The 12,453-nt window shown below is 34.5% G+C and overlaps 1 protein-coding gene across 1 annotated transcript in view; it reads left to right on the plus strand.

The window, feature by feature from the left end:
* The window catches only part of LOC115448548 (circadian locomoter output cycles protein kaput), a 20,502-nt gene continuing 8,049 nt past the window's right edge, over positions 1–12,453 (plus strand). The window contains 9 exon segments of the mRNA XM_030176005.2: positions 1–532; positions 1,046–1,194; positions 2,743–2,924; positions 3,151–3,268; positions 9,863–9,958; positions 10,198–10,261; positions 10,748–10,986; positions 11,285–11,432; positions 12,150–12,327. Coding sequence (XP_030031865.2) covers positions 495–532; positions 1,046–1,194; positions 2,743–2,924; positions 3,151–3,268; positions 9,863–9,958; positions 10,198–10,261; positions 10,748–10,986; positions 11,285–11,432; positions 12,150–12,327 — 1,212 coding nt within the window. The 5' untranslated portion in view covers positions 1–494.

Raw genomic sequence — 12,453 nt, forward strand, 5'->3', positions numbered from 1 at the left:
AGAAAAAAAAAACTAGTCTTTGGCTTTTCGTGCGAATGTAGCTAGTGATTTCTTCGCCCAAAAACAGATTTTTGTTGATATCCGCATATTCATGTTGTTCTCTGAAGTATTACAAAGTATTTAACAAACCTTAGTAAATTTCGGTCCGATTCTTTCGTTTCGGGTATGTGACATTTCCGTGTAATGTATGCATATTATGTTTTTCTCGGACTACGGAGCCTGACGCAGCGCATTGGTAGACAGCCTATTTTCTAAATACCTATGCACATAGAAAATTATCGCGTTGTGTTTTGCTGTGACTGTTATCAATTGAAACGAACTGTATATATCGACGTAGTGATTTAAGAATTGCTCAACAGTGTGCGTTGCTTTTGTGATTTTAGTGCAAATTCAAAGTAAGATCCCTGCGGACATTCGTGGCGACACAATGTAAATTGTGACGGCTGGATTTTATTGGGCACCCGAGCGCACCGCGCGACCTGATTCCACACATCATGGACGACGATGGGGATGACAAGGATGACACAAAGAGGTGAGCGATGCACTTGTGCACTAAATCACATCTGGACAAAACAACCACACCTTATTATTGATTTAGAAAACGTAACTCATAGTTTACTTGTGAAATCATTGTTATGAAGCTTCAAATGAGAAACCAATAAGTGTAATGTGTTTTAAAAGAATTTAACATCTTTTTGGATCCAATTACCCAATTTCATTTTTGTTTGGATAAGATAAAATTTACATAGATTTATTATTTCGCATCATACATAAATTTTTTAAAATTTATTAATGAACATCCACTAAATTAGGTTGGATCTGAAGTAATGTCAACTAATAAAACTTTTTAGTAAAGATGTAACATATAATTGCTGCAGTACATTTATTATTCTGCTTCTTTTTGTTTGACATATAAGTTGTTTATTTGTTAACTCATAAGTGGAAGGTGCTTTACAACACAAACACTTTTCACAACACAAACATATAAGCAGCATGAGATGTGTGTGAGTTTTTAATGTATAACAATATAATGTATTGTGAGCAGGCGGACTCGGAACCTCAGTGAGAAGAAGAGGCGGGACCAGTTCAACATGCTGGTTAATGAGCTTAGCACTATGGTCTCCACTAATAACAGGAAGATGGACAAATCAACTGTCCTTAAATCAACAATCTCCTTCCTCAAGAACCACAATGGTATTTGTCATATTTTAATAATAATGTATTCATTTTTCATAGGTTTTGTGATAATACAAGGGAGGACAAAAATATATTAGAAGAAAAGATTAGTAAAAAATATGATTATAATTTTTTTAAGGCAAGTGCTATTTTTAAATACATATCCTAAAAAGGTTTATATGGTGTACTATGGTGGATTTTACATACAAAATGAAAAGACTGATCACTTGCACAATTTTTACGTTGTAGAGCCTCGCTTTCAGTATTTAAATATGGCAATGTACAGTGGTGATAGCCTAGTTGGCAGTGGAATGGACTACTGAGTCGAATGTCCGCTGCTAGAAAATCTATAGGCGTCTCTGACTTTTTTAAAGTTATCTGTGCAATATTTGTAAATGATTGATTGCTTTAATGCATAAAGGAAACAATTGTGAGGAAACTTGCCTACTTGAGAAGTTTTCTGTAGTAATTTGAGAGTAAGAGGATCCACACTAGGCCATCAACGTGGACTTAGGTCTAATCCCCTATCAATAATAAGAGTAGGACAGTATGTAATACAGATATTATTATAATGTATATAAGGATTATTATTCCGACCTGGTAATAAATATAGCAGTAAGTCAGAAAAGGGGGTTCTGCTCTATTACATGTTTAACTAGATTAACTTATTGTTCTTACTGTTGTTTATCAAACAAAATTAATTATAAAGATGTATGAAATCAGATAGGAAGCAAGTTTGTTTAACATACATTCCAAATAAGTATTAAAAAAAAAATTGTCCCCCCTTGACCCTCAATTACCATGGCAGTATTTTAAGAGTGAGATGTAGCAAAAAATAGCTTTGTATCTAAAACAGCCTTTCTAAGCACACAAGCAGTAGGAACATTATAATTGAAGACATAAGAATAGTTTATGTACTCTTCAAAATTTATAGTGCTATATGAAATTGTCACTAGTCATCTAGTTTGTATAGTAGTTAAAATGTGTGGTTAGTAATTGCAGTAGTTAGTAGTAATAATAGATGATTTAGAAAAATGAGGCCCTGGCAAAGTAAAATATAAATTATAAGTATTTAAACAAACTTCCTGCCTCAATCAAGAGAAAATGTCTGTCTTAGTAAACATAAAATTATTATAAATAAATTATGTGACATGTTAAGAGGGAACGGAGCTCAACAAAGTGTGCATTGTGTGTCAATGTGTTATGAGATTCATGATGTTGCATGTCAAAATCTAAAGTACCAAAACATAAAACATTAATGTAAACCAAATAGTTGAAAAGAAAATATCTAAGTCTACATAAGGTTCTTTTTGTTGTTGGTAATTTTATCGCAGCCATATAAGGTATTATTAAAAATATGTTAATCCTTAATTTTGAAACTGCAGTTTCATCTATTCCATTCTGGGTATAAAACTGCAAAAAATGTTACATCACATCATAGAGGGGTTGCACAAAAGTCCACCTGCGATTAGGAGAGGGGTATAAATAAAAAAAATATACAAATTCATGTGACATTATTGATGGATAGCCCTTTTGTAGTAAAAAAGTGACATTATTGTGTTATAGAAACAACAGTAAGATCTCGTGCTCATGACATTCAAGAAGATTGGAAGCCAGCTTTCCTTTCCAACGAAGAGTTCACATACCTTGTGCTTGAGGCACTAGAGGGCTTTGTTATGGTGTTATCTGCAAGCGGACAGATATATTATGTATCTGAGAGCATAACGTCACTGCTAGGACATAATCCAGTACGTTTGATTCACTATGTTTTGTTACATACATATATTATACAGGTATAATATATGTCACAGCAAACCTGTGGACCGAGGGCATATGTCTAATGATCATCTGATTCTAATGCACAAGTTACAGCTCTGTAAATTTATACGGTTATACTACCTTCTGGTAGGTTTGTTGTGACGTATGTTAAACCTAATGTATACAGTACATTTTATATATTAAATAATTTTTCAGGTTGCTCTGGTGAACAAAAGCATTTTTGACCTGACTTTCGATGATGATCGGGCAAACTTGTACAATATTTTGCAGAACCCGACCAATGTGATAGACCCGACACAGCCTGTGGGAAAAGGTCAGATATTTCGTTATTATTATTATATTTATGGTAAAATATGTGCACTTTCATTGTATATTATTAACCGACTTCAGAAAAGAAGGAGGTTATCAAGTCAACATGTATTCTTTTTATGTTTGTTACCTCAGTACCAGGTCATTTTATTTCATAAACTAATTTGCTACAGCGAATGTTTAAGAAGAGAGATGTGCTACTGCAATTGTTATTTTTTGATGAGATGTTTTTTGTTGCCTATGTTTATATTTGGCAAAGCGATTTGTCTCTGTGCATTTAATAAGTCATTTTATACACATTTTTTCATCAATATACATATCATAAACACACAAACTGTTACATATCAGTGACTTATAGTTCTACAACACATTACAGTCATAATAACAAAGTTCATGAAGTAATGAACACAATCTATTTCTTGCATAAAGGAGAATGCCCATCTGTGTATGAAAATCTCTCTTGCTGTTTATCTGTTTTAATTTTGTAAGATAGAGAAAATAACATATAAAAGAGATAGAGTGAAGTACTTTTTAATGTGGAGTTTCATTCAATTAGATATTTTTATGTTTATTTTAAGGCTAGTTTAGTGTGTAAACCCTACATTTGTTCAAAACTTGGGAGTAGCGAATTGTATTGTATTGTAATCCTACATACATAAATACATAACATCACGCATTTTATCCCCGAACGGGTATGCAGAGGCGCAAACTAGGGCACCCACTTTTCGCCAAGTATGTTCCGTCCCATGATGTGATAGGGGGCGAGCCTATCGCCATATCGGCCACAAATTCCAGACTCCGGGCTGATACTGAGCAGAAAAACCTAAATATCACTTTGCCCGACCCGGGATTCGAACCCAGGACCTCAGAGCGCTATTGTACCGGACATGCAATACAACTACGCCACCGAGGCAGTATTGTAATCCTATTATTATTTAACTAGCTTTTGCTCGCGGCTCCGCCCGCGTTATAAAGTTTTTCAGGCTAAAGTTTTCCATTATAAAAGTAGTAGTTTCCCGGGAGCCTATGTTCTTCCCAGGGTTACAAACTGTCTCCATACCAAATTTCATCTTAATACGTTGGGTAGTTTTTGAGTTTAACACGTTCAGGCAGACAGATGCAGCGGGGGATTTTGTTTTATAATATATTATTATAGAATTTTTTAAGAGGAACAATCCCGTCATACTCATTCATCATTGTTGTATAACTTTGACCGTTTACGCAGCGAACGCAACGGATGTTCTCATAACTAATAAATTTTCCCCGTTTTTGTAACATGTTTCATTACTGCTCCACTCCTATTGGTCATAGCGTGATGATATATAGTCTACAGCACTCCACGAACAAAGGGCTATCCAACACAAAAATATTTTTTTAGTTTGAACCGGTAATTCCTAAGATTAGCTATTACTGCTCCGCTCCTATTGGGTATAGCGTGATGATATATAATCTATAGCACTCAACGAACAAAGGGCTATCCAACACAAAAATAATTTTTCAGATTGACCCGGTAGTTCCTGAGATTAGCCATTACTGCTCTGCTCCTATTGGGTATAGCGTGATGATATATAGTCTATAGCACTCCACGAACAAAGGGCTATCCAACACAAAAAGAATTTTTCAGATTGACCCGGTAGTTCCTGAGATTAGCCATTACTGCTCTGCTCCTATTGGGTATAGCGTGATGATATATAATCTATAGCACTCAACGAACAAAGGGCTATCCAACACAAAAATAATTTTTCAGATTGACCCGGTAGTTCCTGAGATTAGCCATTACTGCTCTGCTTCTATTGGGTATAGCGTGATGATATATAGTCTATAGCACTCCACGAACAAAGGGCTATCCAACACAAAAAGAATTTTTCAGATTGACCCGGTAGTTCCTGAGATTAGCCATTACTGCTCTGCTCCTATTGGGTATAGCGTGATGATATATAGCCTATAGCACTCCACGAACAAAGGGCTATCCAACACAAAAAGAATTTTTCAGATTGACCCGGTAGTTCCTGAGATTAGTGCGTTCAAACAAACAAACAAACTCTTCAGCTTTATATAATAGTATAGATAACGAACGCAAAACATCTAAGTTTTTTTTATAATGGTGAAATAATCGGCATTTACCCTATCTTTATCTAGACTTTTGAACAGGAATTCCGATGTGGACAACATTAAATATATCGTAAAATGAATCAAATATCGTCATATTTAAATAAATAAACACCACAAATGAATTCTACGAAATTAACGTGATTTTTAAAATTATTTAATGAATTATTATGAAATAGCGCCCCCTCTAGCTATGTTTGGGTGTATTTTGAATATTATGGATATAGAATAAATTACTTCGTATGAACTGCGCATCAAATTGTGATGATAGAAATTTAGGGAAGGCTATCAATATGCACAATTATACTTATTCATTATAAAATAAGTTAAGGAAATAATATAATCAATGTCCCAAAATACAGTCGCAGTCTAGTTCGGGGACCGCAGTAAACTTTTTACCGACTCCAAAAAAAGGAGGGGGTTAACAATTCGATGTGTATTTTTGTAAAGCTCAACTCGAATGCGCCAATTTTGTGTTTAAGAAATGTAATTTTATTTTTTACCTATCTCTGTGTTTTATTGCGATAAAGAATTTTTTTAAAGTAAAAATATATTTCTTAACGATATAAGTCGTTTACTTATTTATTATTAGACGTTTCGCAGTGAGTTTTATTATTTAATTTTGAGTTATTTTCAATTTATATTTTCTATTCATTTAAACGGCATGACGTAAAATGCAATTGTTATAAAAAAAAAATCGGCAAAGGTTTTCTATTAACTTAATTGGGACAAATTGTTGAAACGATTTTGTATAATAGTATGTATAAGGTCACCAGGTAATACACTCCTTTTATAATGTGAGACAGATTTAGGCATTCTCCTTTTATATAACGAATACAAGGCATGTTTTTTAAGGCAACATTGTTCTGAAGCAGTATTGTTTGAAACTAAACTTTCGCCCCGTCTGATGTTACGCTATTATATTTAGCAGCCCGGCTTTTCGCCAGGATTTTTTATAGCTTTGAAGCCAGACAAACCTCATAAAGTAAGGGTTTGTTTAAATTGAACAACCATATTAGCAACAAACTAAATGGATGTAGATATAACAAGATTCCAAACTTGGTATATCACTATCATTTGTAAATTATGACTTACACGGCCACTTTCTAACTATCTACGGGTCATTAAAATTGGTGTTAGTTGATTGCCGGTCAAATTTAGATAGTTTAGGGACATTTTTCTTTGAAGTCGGTTTAAAACAGACAACATCTGTATGGTGAATTACACGTTGCATTGCGAAAATTTCTTTTTCTCTTGCCTTCATAGGCATACGAACGAGCGGTCCGCGTGATGGTAAACGGCATCTGCCGCCCATGGTTTACGGATTACACTCGTTACCGACCGCACCGTGTCTTATTAGTAATACTTAAATTTCAGGCGAGTTAATATGGTCTGCAAAATACCGCGGTACAAGATAAGTGAATAAAAGAGTAAAGAATGTCTAAAAATAAGATCCGTTAAATATAACCCGCTCCTCTTAACTTTGATATATAAACAGAAATATAATTTTATTCATACGTTAATTGAGTATTGTAGCAATAATATCGTGTCATTGTATGGAAATTATGAACGAATATTATTTTTATTATGCAAATGAGCATCGGTTTATACGTTTTGTATGCATTATTCGTAAAAATAAGAGCTAGGCGCGACGCCTTTACACGTTTGCGATACATTAATTCATGAATCTTATGTTAACGTTATTATTCTATTTTGGCATTCATTGTTCTTACTTTAAATTCGAGGAGAGTCGTAGCTATGAACTGATATAACTCGATATGTCGATATGTTTATGGGTTTATCTTACTTTTTACTAATATTAATGCTGAAGCTTGTGGGAATTTTTAACCGACTTCAATAAAAGGAGGAGGTTATCAATTCGACGTGAATTTTTTTTCTATATTTGTTACCACGGAACTCGCTCATTAATGAACCGATTTGGAAAATATTTTTTTATTTGAAAGAATATCTCTCCAGATTTGTCTCATGTTTTTTTTTCGACATCGCTTCAGTAGTTTGTTTTTAAAACTAAAAAACTAGAATAATTTTGTCGTCCAAGAAAACGAAATCGCGAATTTAGCTTTCCTGTGACGTTTTTAGTTATGTTTTTGCATTGAGTTTGGTTGAGTGTACTTCTCATATAGTTATACATATAGCATACCACCTTTTCCCCTTTTTAGGGGTAGGCAGAGATGTAACACCACAGCGCGATAGTTGTACTATGATCTAAATATATCAGTTGTGTTTTTCTGTTAGGTTTGCTTGAATCTACTTCTTACGTATATATATAACTAGCAATTTTAATTAGGCACTGACTCCAAAATTGGTATCCAATATATACCTGTTATGTGAAATTATTTCTTGGTTTTGAGTGATTTTTGCAGGCGGTTTAATTTTTTGTTACAATTTTTGGATGTTAGAAGTAAACGCAGTAACACCTAAACGACATTGAATTAAATTATTCATACTGGTAGAATTATGAATTAATACATAGGCTTTTTGTCCCGGGGGTTTGCTCGCTGTGGAAACAAGGAATTATTAAATCTGATCTTTTTAAAAGATGGCCGGTGGCACTATCAATTGCTACAGTGTTTTAAGGACTTTTGCACCGGGAATGGATTTTCACTAAGGCAAAGACGCGAGCTAGTATGCTATAAAGATATGTTAGAATTTAAGGGCGATAAATAATAATTGCGTCAGAAGCCAGGGCAAAATACTCAGCGTTTGTGACGTCTGCATAAAATATTAAGTGTAGTGAATATTTAGTACTGTAGATATGGCAGCGTATAGCGATACGTTCACTCGAACGTTTGTCGGGTTTGTGACGTGCGCGTCTGACGCGGCGTGCGAGTTTTTCGACTTTGAATACAATTAGAATCAATTTGTCCATAATCTATAGAATCATAAATTCCATTAACTGCCACAATATAGTAATTATTTTCTGTTAATTTCGCTTTATAATAATATTTTTTGTTATTTGTTTGTTAATAATTGTCACGTGGTTGTACCTTCAAGCTCTAGTGTGAGTCACATTAGCGCGCTATATAAATATACGTATAAATTTGAATTGTTATTTAACAGTATCTTTAAGGATGTGGCTGAACATTTACAACATTGGCAACGAGCTTATAGCTTTTGAACGTCGGTACTTAATAATCAGGAGAGTGGCATCCAACCAATGGGACTATTGTAATGGGAATTGACTCTCCAGTTGAAACCGCCAGATTTTGCCCATAAATCCTGTACATAAAAATTCGAATAATTTTTCATTTCGTCACCACCACCGTATGAAATAGTAGATATCGGGAATCCATACTATAACTATAGAGAAAGTCATGTAGCGACCAGAGAAGTTAACCGTTCACGTGTATCTGACATTTTTGATTCAACTCTTATCCAGCGTTAACTGCGACACAGTTAGTGAAATCCATGATTGTGGCATCGCATTGGTTTATCAATCGCTTATAGTAATACTAATACTATATTCATAATTTGTTAATAATTATAATGTATGACGTGAATGATACTTTGTTTCTGTAGTCAAAGTTATCTTCTTTGAGTCTGATACATTCCAATCTACATTGTGCTATACGTAATTAAAATTTCGTGATTTCAAACACATTGTTAGATGGGTATCGAAGGTCCAACCGATTTTAGAGTTGACATGGTAATAGGTTATTAGGATTTTAAAATGTCTCTTCATTGATAAGATGTATAATTTCTAGACAAGGAATACAATCTACTCTTAATGTAATTTAGTGCTTAAGTATTCTTTATAATGATTGTGTTCTGTGTTATGCCTTTTGTAAAATAATAAAAAAAGATATTTAGCAAAATCAGCTGACATAGCCTAATTCTTAACTGAAAATCGAGACTTGCCTAGCCACTGAACCAGTGAGCAGTGACGCCTAGTTAGAGACGCTTTTTCTCTTTTTAAAATAGATAAACTTTAATCGACTCGACTAAATTACTTACTAATCTAATTATTGTAAGTAGTAGTAAGTAAATTTTTCGGTGTTCAAACATGTTGAGTTACTGTTCGCTGTTGGATACAATTCTAGCGTTTCCAGAACTAGGCTTCAGTAAAAGCTATACAATTAATAACTTTAAATGGGCCATGAACATAGTCAAAACAGATTTATTTTACATAAATGTGATAAAAAACTTTGGAATAGTCAGGGCCGTTAGAGCCCATCCAGGAACCCTTGAGTAAGCTGGGTATGGTACGCTTTTGAAAACTAAAACATGCTTTGTATGTCGATACTGCATAAATATTTAAAAAAATATGTTTAGTTAGTTTTTGTATGTCTTCATTAATAATAAGATTTTGACATGTCACACCTGCTATGATGTTCAGGGCCCCACGTGACTTTAAGCTAGACCGATGACCATCTTCAAAACCCCTGGTACATGTTGAAATTATTTAGGATGTAAAAACCAATATGGTAATCATCCTTCAGATGTAAATTTCTGAATTCTTTCATTGCAGAAAACGAGATAAAATTTCAATGCCATCTCCGGCGAGGTGCATTGGACTTCAGAGATGAGACCACGTACGAACTGATTGAGTTCAATGGATACTTTCGTAAGTACAGTATCAGTTCTCATATATAACGTCGGATTATTCGGTCATAATACACTACTTAATACTCACACCATAAACGACGGAACGTGTAAATTAAAGTTATGACTCATTCTTTATGACATATTTTGACAATCTATGATTGACATGTGAAAATGCGTCACTATATTATGGTGAAATAAAATATGATGTAGTATTTATTTATTTACATTTTTTTTTCTATGATTACCTTGTATTTACAGGAACAAATCTGGAACAAGTCAGTAATGATGACATGAACAGATATCAACAGGACCCTGAGTCAAGGTATTTATGGAATTCCAACCGAATCATGGATTTTACGACGACCATTCTCGTCTCGACGCTGAGTAGTAATGCTAGTGACTGAACTTAATTGTGCGAGTGTAATTAACACCACCAAGTAAAGTCAATTTTTGAACAAATAAAAGTTTCTCGTATAGCGCGCTCTTCAAATAGAACTTGTACTCATTGTGCCCGCAATGAAAAGCACGTTTCAAAAATATAACGTTTGTGGAGTAGAAAATATTGCTCATTCAAAAACGTTTAAATATATGAAGTAATTGTAAACGAAAAGTTTAGGTTTTATTATAAAACAAAAAGGTTTCATAGTCATTAGTTAAAAGCAAAAAAAAATTATGATATTGGATTGGTACATTAGAATAGACGGGGCAGGCGAAAGAAGATTCAGATTTAATAACAATCGCATGGTATCAGTCATAAGATGACTTGAATTACACAGCCGGAGATGTTCGAATTCTATTATTGTTGTAGGTTACTATTAGTGTGCACTGGACGTCTATACACGCCGCAGCTGATACGCGACGTGTCGCTGGTGGACTCGAACAGGAGCGAGTTCACGTCGCGGCACAGTCTCGAGTGGAAGTTCCTCTTCCTAGACCATCGCGCGCCGCCTATCATCGGCTACCTACCGTTCGAAGTGTTAGGGACGTCTGGATACGACTACTACCACTTTGACGACCTCGAGAAAGTCGTGACGTGCCATGAAGCATGTAAGTATTAACAATAAAAAAATCCGTAAAATATGTAGGTAACAAAAAAAATTAAAAGAACGGCGGTGAAAGAGGTTTTTTTTGGTGAAATAAACATCCTCGGTAACAGACTCACAAACAACTAGTAATTTTGAGTAGTATTATATTTTTAAATCTATACAAAATATTATTTAAGATAATTAAATGTTTTGTAGCCGTTTTGTCATTGCGACGATGTCATGGAGCATCTGTATGTACCCCAGACTCGCTGTATGAAAATTCTTAAATGACTTTTTTTAATTGTATCGTACGTGTTTAGTGATGCAAAAAGGCGAGTTGACCTCGTGCTTCTACCGGTTTCTGACCAAAGGGCAGCAGTGGATCTGGCTCCAGACCAGGTTCTACATAACGTACCATCAGTGGAATTCCAAGCCGGAGTTCGTGGTCTGCACGCACCGGGTTGTGAGGTTGGTTGTTAGTCTGTCTTCGCAGTAACCATAGCTGTATATGTTTGGCCTTGAGACTTATTGCGTTTTTTATGTTTTTTGTGTAGTTATATTTTTTATATTTGTGCAATATATATTTATTTCTCATATTTTATAATATTATCATTTATTACATCTACGTATATTTTTTACTCTTTGCATCTCTCAAAAGTTGCTTGGCAGAGAATGCCATAGCTATTAAGACCGCCTTTATAATATATTGGTATATAAAAAATATGTAAAAAAAATAATAATTCAAAGCCTTATATCTTATAGACTTTTTACCATTTTAATCATTAATTCCGTGTTAGAATTCTTAAGACGTAAAAATTTCATAAAAGTAAAGAACAAAAATGACTCAAATACCGAATAACATATTTTAATATATAAAAATACTAGACATAGCCATTTTCCTCTGTTTTCTCTTAAACGCAATCGACGCTTTAACTTTAATCGTTCAGTTCAATAAAAGCTTTCGCGTTAAGAAAGAAGTGTGACACCGAATATATTCGCGGCACGTGCTCTGTGGTTGAGTCGAGTTGTCCCTTGTTGCGACTTTGCGTAATAGTACAATCCAGGCGTTCATTAGGACACAACGTCTGTCGCTTTTCGTAATTTTCTTGAGTTTTTTTTTAAATCATATTTACCGTGTAATGAATTAACTTTGACGTGTTAGGATATGTATTTTTTTATTTACAGCTATGCGGATACGATTAAGGACACCAAGCGTGAGCAGGAGCCCGAGATCACCGAGGTCGAAGTGACCCAGGACGTGATGAAGGAGACCCCAACTGAGGAAGCACTAGTGCCGATGTCACCATCGTACATGTCAGAGGCGAGTGATGCCTTCGCCAACACCTACCAGACGATCTCGCAGGTAAGCAATCTGAATGTGGGATAATTTATTGTAAAGCATGTTGGTTGTAACAAAGTTAAATAAGCTACCTGCGCCTGCGCTTCAAGAAAATTACAATTTAATTGAATAGTCCGCTTATAGGCAGCG

This window comes from Manduca sexta, chromosome 27 (assembly GCF_014839805.1).
Source record: "Manduca sexta isolate Smith_Timp_Sample1 chromosome 27, JHU_Msex_v1.0, whole genome shotgun sequence".
NCBI classification, from domain to species: Eukaryota; Metazoa; Arthropoda; class Insecta; order Lepidoptera; family Sphingidae; genus Manduca; species Manduca sexta.